At 64.1% G+C, this 8,174-nt stretch overlaps 4 protein-coding genes across 4 annotated transcripts in view; 3 read left to right on the top strand and 1 right to left on the bottom strand.

Annotated features, from left to right (window-relative positions):
• EMIHUDRAFT_432080 (hypothetical protein) lies at nt 1–1,374 on the top strand. Its single transcript, XM_005775288.1, has 7 exons — nt 1–177; nt 256–437; nt 520–524; nt 708–804; nt 856–954; nt 1,024–1,084; nt 1,152–1,374. Exons 1-7 carry the CDS (start codon nt 109–111, stop codon nt 1,257–1,259), a joined length of 621 nt encoding a protein of 206 aa, XP_005775345.1. The 5' UTR covers nt 1–108; the 3' UTR covers nt 1,260–1,374.
• A 2,891-nt stretch (nt 1,375–4,265) lies between these two features.
• EMIHUDRAFT_195350 (ferric reductase) lies at nt 4,266–6,346 on the top strand (the record flags this gene model as incomplete). The annotated part of the gene is made up of 2 exons (XM_005775287.1): nt 4,266–4,520; nt 4,646–6,346. 2 exons carry the CDS (start codon nt 4,266–4,268, stop codon nt 6,344–6,346), a joined length of 1,956 nt encoding a protein of 651 aa, XP_005775344.1.
• Nucleotides 6,347–6,457: 111 nt separating this feature from the next.
• On the top strand, nt 6,458–6,715 carry EMIHUDRAFT_195349 (hypothetical protein; the record flags this gene model as incomplete). Its single annotated transcript, XM_005775286.1, has 2 exons — nt 6,458–6,526; nt 6,605–6,715. 2 exons carry the CDS (start codon nt 6,458–6,460, stop codon nt 6,713–6,715), a joined length of 180 nt encoding a protein of 59 aa, XP_005775343.1.
• Nucleotides 6,716–6,963: 248 nt separating this feature from the next.
• The window catches only part of EMIHUDRAFT_425849 (hypothetical protein), a gene marked incomplete at both ends in the record, with an annotated part of 2,475 nt that continues 1,264 nt past the window's right edge, over nt 6,964–8,174 (bottom strand). The window contains 3 exons of the mRNA XM_005775285.1: nt 6,964–7,359; nt 7,594–7,683; nt 7,755–8,007. Of these exons, the coding sequence (XP_005775342.1) occupies nt 6,964–7,359; nt 7,594–7,683; nt 7,755–8,007 (739 nt within the window). The remainder of the gene's footprint in view (nt 7,360–7,593; nt 7,684–7,754; nt 8,008–8,174) is intronic.

The raw sequence follows: 8,174 nt of genomic DNA, 5'->3' as shown, positions 1-8,174 counted from the left end.
GCGCTCGCCGAGGGGCTAAACAAGTTCCACACGGAGGAGGCGCAGCGCGGCTTCTTTGCCTTTGAATGGACGGGGGCCTTCGAGTGCACTGAGAGCGCCGACATCGTGATGTGCGACCGCCTCTTTATGACTCGGTGCAACGAGCTCGCCGAGCTCGCGCAGCAGTCGACATCGCAGGCTCAACGGCGCAGCTCCCATTTGCGCGCTCCTCCCTCCGCCTCCACTTCGCCCCCGGCGCCCTTCCTTGCCTCTCAGGACGCGCAGACCGAAGAGGCAGCGCTCCGCGAGCTCGGCCGCCTCGAGCTGCTGCCCCTCAAGGCCTTCGTCGTTGCCATGCCTGACCAAGCCAACAACGCCGACACGCTGGTCATCAACGACGGGCAGATTCCCGTCGAGGTGCAGCCGGGTGGCGACCGCAACAGCCACCGCCACGGCGGGTTGATCACCTCGGCGCGCGCATCGCCTTTGCCGCCGCTGCCCGCTTCCCTTGTCTTTGGCGTGCGTCCTGCGCATGAACAGGTCACGTCCCTTAGGTGCGCGCTCCCGCCTCTCGTCTCAATTCTCGCCCCCCCTTCCCTCTCGTCTTCCTCTCCCTTCACTTTCGGCTCATCTCGGCTCATCATCTCGGCTCATCTCGGCTCATCTCGGCCCATCACGATCTCGGCTCATCTCGGCTCATCGGCTTGGGCTTTACGGGCAACATCTAGGTGGACCTCGCCAACGCGGACAGCACGGAGAGCGTTGCTTTCCTCGCCGCACTCGCACGGTGGTTTGCGAGCGCTGGCATCAGGCGTGTCCTCGCCGGTGGGATGAAGTTGCCCCTGTGAGGTTAAAAGTGCTCCGCCGGTTGCTCAGGATGAGGTCTTTTGACCGCTCTTCCTCCTACGGGCTGCACTTCGCGGCGATCGACCGCCACTCGGGGAGCTATTTCATTGGCTGGCTCTACTGGTTGTGGCGCAGATATACCGGAGTATCTGGACATGTCGTGATTGCGGGCTTTGAAGTGCATGCCTTTTGCAATAGGTACATGCTGTTCCGCTGCCCAGCGAAGCTGTCTTCGGAGCATGGCTGCAAGATTATGCAGGTGAAACATCCTCCTGCACTTTCAGCACATCCCTCATCCCCACCCAGCTAGGTTTGTTTGGTTGTAGGCGATGCTGAAAGTCGAGGCGGCTGGATTTACCCACTTTTTGGGCCGCCCCGGCTTCCAGCTGCACAACTTCTACGGCGCGTTCGGCACCATGCTGGTTTTCCCGTAAGTATCTTCATTCGCTCGTGCCGCTTTGTAAATGCTGTACTGTTCGCGTCTCTGTCTCTAATGCCGTATTGTCGCGCGCCGAGATCCCCCGATAACCAATAAGCATTTTTGACACGAAAATCGGACGGAGAGAGAGATAGAGAGAGACATTTCAGAGCGCAGCAAAACTGACCCCAGGAATTCTGGCTCGGGGGTAACCGGAACTGATCGTGAAAACTCATAGCACGTAGTGGTTTCGTTGCGGAGCCCGGGGGCATAACTCATAAGAGTCCCTCTGAAGTTTGCGCACGGAGGCGCCTCTTTTTGCTCGCCAGCCCTCCGCTCAACGGCCGTCGCGCCTCGTCGTCCTGCCTTGCCGTCGCTGGGCGACTCGGAGCGCGATCGCCGCTCACGGTCCCAGCCCCGGCCGCATCGGCGCCGGGGACCGCGTGGCGGGAAGAAGCGGCGCGGCGGCAAGGGTGATGGAGGGCCTGGCACACCTGCGGGTGAGCCGCGGAAGCGGCGCAGTGGGGGGAGGAGGGAGCACTAGGTTAAAGAGGAGGAGCCAAACAATTGTAGCGAAACAAGAGAGCTAAGCTAAAATCACTTGCACAGGAACAGATGGTATGATTGTCTGTAGATGGAGTCTCCTCTTGCACTACCGCTCACCAGCAGTCGAGCGACACTTCGGCAAGGAGAGCTGGACCGCCGACTCAGCCCAGACTCGGTGCCGACCCTCCTGCAAGACCAATGGAGCAAACGGGTCGGCGCTGCCCGTATTAGAATGGAGGGGAGGACTGCTGTTGAGGCGGGCGAGCGGGTGAGTGATGTGAGGCAGGCGGCACGCGCCTGCGATGCGAGCGGATCGCCCGCTGCCGCCCTACGCGTGTCCAGCGAGGCGCGGGCTACAGAGGAGGCGCAGAGGTATCGAGCGTGGCAGCTCAGACCTTGCCAGCAGGACCGAGGAGGGCTCGGCGCGAGCGGGCCGCCAGCAGAACACGGCCGCGACAAGCTCTTTTCACAGCGCGAACAAGTGTGAACAGGGGTGCAGCTCCACGAATACCTTATAACACTGGTCTCATACTCCGCTCAGGTGCTCAGGGCACCCATCTGTCCCAGGCATGCAAGTTGTACGGGTTTGTTTCTGCAGGAAGTGGAGCTGTGAAGCTGTCCACACTGGTCCACACACCACAGCAACCCATTCAGGGGTACAGATCGCGCTCTCGCGCGTCTCGGAGGGTCTCAGGGCGCTTCCCATATACACAGCCACAAACATACTACCGGCATGCAACAGTATTAGTAGGCTTAGACGGGAGCAGGGCTCGCAGCACGAGGCATGGCGAGCAGGGCTCGCATCCGATCCGTCAGCTCGTCCAGTCCTTCCGTGCCCGCGAGCGTTTCCGTCGCGAGCTCGAGCGGCGTCGTGAAGGGAGATGGCACATGGACTATGAACTTGTCCGACTCGAGATAGAGAAATTTGAGTACCCCGAGCTTCTCCGCATTCGTGTTGTCCGACGACAAGATGTCGCGGAGAGTGTCGTACTGCTGCATCTCGCCGATGCACGTGAAGTCGTCATCGGCGAGGAGAGCCTTGATGCGCTCGTACTTGGGCACCAGCGCCTTCGACAGCGGGGGGGTCCGCGCAAGGAGCATGGTCCTCACCCCCTATGCCGCGCGCGGCATGCAGTGAGCGCGGCGTGGTGAGCGCGACGGATCGGGACAGATCGGGCACAGGGTAAGCGCGCCTCAAACACCGGGTCAATCCCAGAGCTCTCGGACGTGGCGCCCTGAGGCCCAAGCGATGGGGAGGGCAGGTTGGGACGAGGCTTCGGAGTATCTTGCCCCTCGAGGTGTCGGAGGGAGGGGGGGGGGGGGGCACCACTGATTGCACCTCATCCGTGGTCGGGCTCGCGAGAGGGCCGAGGGGAGGGCGCCGCACCGCGCTGCTGCTCGCCGCGCCGCTGCTCCCCGCCGCCCCCTCGCCTCCCTCTGCCTCCGTCATCGGCACGGTCTTATCGTCCTCCACCCGATCGGCCGCGGCATGGAGCGACATCTGCGTACAGTGGGTGGGAGGAGGGAGAGGTAGAGGTGTGGTGAGAAGCTCTACCTCTCCACGCACGGGGACTGAGGCGGCCTCTCCACGCACAGGGACGGGGCGAGGCTGGCGATTGGCGAGCCTGCTCCACGCGCCTCGCCGGCCGCTCCCCCGCAGCCACTGGCACTGCAGCCGCTGGCCACACCGCCTCGATCCTACCTTCCAGCTCGCGCACGGCCTGGCTCCAGCGGGCGCACTTGTCGCGCTCATTGGTCGGCACGACAAACGTCTCGCCAAGCTCGGCGAGGAAGGTGTCGTCATTGCGCTTGATCACGCCGACATTCTCAAGGGTCTCGACGTGTGTTTCGTGCAGACCTAAGCCGGCGAGCCCGATGGAGAGCTGTTCGCGGTCGGCGCCGCCCCGCATATGGTCTTGCACGAGCGAGACAAAGTGCTGAGCAAGCTGGCGCGCGCCGTCGGGCTCTCGCGCATACAGACGCTGGGCCGCATCGCGGGAGGAGCCGGCGTCTGACCCGGCCGGAGCCAACCTCGCCTTTTTCGGTGGCATGCTGGAGGATCTCCACCACTGCCCCGGGAGCCACGCCGGGTGCCTTTTCTTTTCCGTCCCAGTGTCGCGTTGGTGTCCAGTCCGGCACTGGCTGTTCTTCAACTGTCTGCCTACCTAGTGTCGTGCGATGATTGTTTAAAATTCTTTTCCGGCTCTCTGAGACACATGTTATGTGGGAGGCTATCCTTTTTCCAGACGGATCCCCCCTGTGAAAAAAAAGTGAGGCGTGGTCTCTACTCGCGTCTCGCCAGGTATATGGGTGTATGCACCCCTCGGCGCGGTCCCTGTGCCAGCTAACGCCCTCCGCCTGGACCCATCGAAAGAACCTGGACGCACTGCAGGAGTTTGCGAGGCCGGATGGATCTCGCCGCAATACGACTGTCGAGGTGATGGCCTGAGTTGGCTAGGTAAGGGGAATGATCAGAATGGCAGGGCTCGGAAAAGTCGGATGCGTTCTCAGAACGTTCAGAACACCGGCGGCTGGTAAGGCCAACATTATGCTGCTCGCTGGCGTCATCCCATGGTGGGCCTGCCAGAGCTATGCGGACGCTACGGACCTCGTCGACGGCTGGGGCTACATCTCGGGCAAGGCTTGCAAGTGGATGATGGGGATGTGCCTGCTGCCCATCGCCCGTCAGTCGCTCTGGCTCAACGCCGCTGCCGCGGGATTCCCTGAGGGGGTCGCGTTCCATCGCGTCACGGCGCGGCCCAGACACTTCTCCCAGACCCTCTGTTTCACGACGCTGCGCTGCTCACGACGCCTCCCTTCCCGTTGTCGGCGCAGGGCTGGTGGTGTGTTGCGCAGGTCGTGATCCACTCGCTGTGCTACACAGTCACCCCAGCGCTGGACGCCGCGAGCGACTACGAGGACTGGAAGCATCACCTCGCGCACGGCAACCACACGCGAGGCCCAGAGTGCCCGGGAGAGTTCGACGGCACACAGCTGCACGCCGTGCTGGCAGCATTGCGTGTCTACTTCTGGCCGTGGGCCACGCGGCTGAGCGTCGAGACTGGCGAACCGGAGCCAAACACTTTGGGTGTCTTCATTTTGGTCGGCCTTATTGGCACGCTTGCCGCCATATCCTTATCGGCCTTCTCTCTGCCGCGGCTGCGCCGGGCGCGCTACGACCTCTTCTACGTCGTGCATGTCCCTGCTGCCGCCTTCTTCATCGTGCTGGGCGCTGTCCACGAGTTTCAGATGATGGTCTTCGTCGTTCCCGGAGTGTTCGCCTACTTTCTGGACCGCACGGACTTCCTGAACAGGACGGCGACCAGCCGCTTCCACCACGTGACCGCTCGCGTGCGGCTGATGACCGCCGATTGGGTGCGGGTCGATGTTGCAGGTCCGTCGCTCAGATCCGAAGCCGCATACGGCACGCAGTTCCTGTACCTCCGGGTTCCCGCCCTTGGCGGAGAGTCGCACGCCTTCTCCCTCGCCGCTCGCTGCCCGAGCATCGTGATCAAGGCGAACGGCGACTGGACCAGGCGTTTGCACGAGCTCGCTCAGAAACAGGCGGCCGCCGCCCTCGGCATCGAGCACGGCTCCGCACCGATGAGTCGGCTCAGCAGCGTCGCCACCGACTTGGCGTGCGAGGTCGACGGCGTGTACGGCAATGCCTCGCCTCCGTGGCGCTCGTACTCGCACGTGCTGTTCGTCGCTGGCGGGGTGGGTGTGGCTCCGTGGCTGCCTGCGATAGAGGAATGGCAAGAGATGTGCCGTCTCCACGGCGCCACGGCACAGACCATGCGGCTGGTGTGGTGCGGGCGCACGCACGCAGAGCTCGATGTCATGGGGCCGTACTTGCCTGAGAGCGGTACCACAGTGTTCCTGACTCGCGCTTCGGCACGAGAGGACGGGATCGATGCGGCTCCCGAGCCGGTGTCGACGATCGCGGCCCCGGCGCAGAGGGCCGTCGGGAGGGGCGGCACTAGGCCGTGGCTCTTCGCGTTTGTGGGCGTGGTGTCGCTCTGTCTGACACAGATGTCCTACTTCTACTTCAAGGGCGCCAGTTCCCTGTACGTCGACTACGAGAAGGGCTGTGGCGACGGGTGCTTTGAGGGCGAGCCGACGGAGGCGCAGTACCTCCTGGCCAGGGCTCTCCCTGTTGCGTGCGCTTTCGTTTCCATTGCAGCCGCGACCGCGTTCGCGCGGTGGGCGAGCAGCCATGTCATCGCCTCGATGAAGTGCGCGTGTCTCGCTTCAAGTGAAGGTGAAAGCGCAGGCACCGGCGCAGCAGGCGCGGGTGCGCAGAGCACCACGCTGCAGGCGCGGCAGCGCTCGGTTCTGCTCGGGAGACCAGACATGGCGGAGCTGATCGACAAGGCGGTGGCAGAGGTTGAGGCTGTTGCAACTCCGGAGGCTGCCTCGCCCATCACGACGGGCCTGTGTGTGTGCGTATGCGGGCCGGATGCGATGAGCAAGGCGCTCCAAGGCGCCGTGCGGGACGCCAGGAGACGCCACCGCGGCGTGGCCATCGGCCTCCACGTGGAGGAACCAGACTGGTAAGGGGTGCAGTGGGCGCGGCGGACTAGACACCTGACGTCGCCCCTGTTCTTCGCCTCTGCTCGGCGTTTGAGCGCGCCGTCCCTGCACCGACTGTGTGACTGTCCCCCACACATGTATATATGTACAATTTCATACGTGACGGAGAGGATGCCCACAAAAATAGAGAGAAGTTTACACTATGTGACACCTGACACGCGGAGTTCCGGTCGTGCTCGTGCGTCGTGGGCTGATCGCCTGATGCCTGATCCGAGCCGCGAGCGCGATTTTGTCGTCCCAAAGAAGTTCCCAAAGTTGGTTGTCGAGTTACGGCGCGCGCTTTTTGGCTTTACAGTTACACAGTGGAATCTGACAGTGTACGTGAACGGCTAACAGTAACACAACCAACTAAACCAACGCGAGCGGTGGACAGAGCGGTCAGTGCAGAGAGAACACGTTGAGAGGCGTGGACAGTGGTCACTGCGGCGGGGAACCGACAACCTCGCCGACAAGCTCGCCGTCCACGTCCGCGTAGAGCACGCGCACAAGCACCTGAGGCAAAAGGGAGGGCTGGAGGTGGGGCGCGGGAAGAGAGAGGGGAGCCGTGGAGCCAAGAGAGGCTGAGGCGCCGGGGAGCACCATCACAACGTACGGCAGCGACGGCGGCGGAGCGAAGGGTGGGAGCGGCGGGCGGCGAGAGCGGCGGGGGCGGGGGCGGCGGCGGCGGCGGAATGCGCCTCTGAGCCCGGCGGCAGCGGCATCGCCGGGATGCGGACGGCGCCGTCGATGTCGGGCGCGTCGTGCTCGGTGCGGCCGACCGCGTCCAGCCCGTCCATCCGATCGACCATCACGCGCAGCTCGCTCCCCACTCGCGCCTCGGCCCACGCGGCCGACGCTTCCTGGAACAAGGCGACGAGCTCGTCCTTGCGCGCCTGCTTGGTCTCCTCCTCCACCTGCCCCGCCATGCTCGCCGCGGGCGTGCCGTCCTCGGCGGAGTAGGAGAAGGCGCCGCCGCGCTCAAAGCCGAGACGGCGCGCCTGTCGAGAGACAGCCGAGATATGCCGAGATATGCCGAGATATGCCGAGAGGCGCCGAGAGACAGCCGAGATATGCCGAGATATGCCGAGATATGCCGAGAGGCGCCGAGAGGCGCCGAGAGGCGCCGAGAGGAGCCGAGACACAACCGAGACACAACCGAGGTACAGCCGAAGTACAGCCGAGGTACAGCCGAGGTACAGCCGAGGTGCAGCCGAGAGATGCGCCTGCCGTACGAGCTCGTCGTGGTCGTCGTCGCTCTCTCCCGGGAAGCCGCAGATGAAGGTTGTGCGCAGGACGAGGCTCGGGACCTCGCGCCGCAGCCGCTCGAGCAGCGAGATGGTCGCCTTGGCGCCTGGGCGCGGAAGACTCGGGAGTGTGACCCAAAACGCGTCACCCGACAGAGCGGCGGCGCGGTCGGCGCGGTGGCGCCCGGGCGGCGCATGCGCTGCAGGGTCGGCGCGGCGAGGTGCTGGAGCGGGATGTCGATGTACTTGACCACCTTCGGGTTGGTTGCGATCTCGGCGACGAGGTCGTCGGAGAAGTAGCTCGGGTAGCAGTAGAGCAGTCGGATCCAGCGCAGGCCGGGCAGGGCGGAGAGCTGTGGGGGCGGAGCGGGGGAGCGGAGGAGCGGAGAGCTCTGTGGGCAGCTGGCTGTGCGAGGGGCGGGGAGCGTGTGTGCGTGGGAGGGGCGGGCGGGGTGGCGTCACTTCTTCCTCGGTAGTCGCGTTCGGATTGTGCGAGATCGCCTGCTTGGTTGTTTTATTCATTCCTCCGTGCGTCTCTTGCTACCCCCCCTCTGTTGTTCTTTCCTTGT

Source organism: Emiliania huxleyi (genome assembly GCF_000372725.1).
Source record: "Emiliania huxleyi CCMP1516 unplaced genomic scaffold EMIHUscaffold_3, whole genome shotgun sequence".
Classification (NCBI taxonomy): domain Eukaryota; phylum Haptophyta; order Isochrysidales; family Noelaerhabdaceae; genus Emiliania; species Emiliania huxleyi.
Note: the sequence above shows the minus strand (reverse complement) of the source record. Positions and strands in the feature narration are given on the sequence as shown.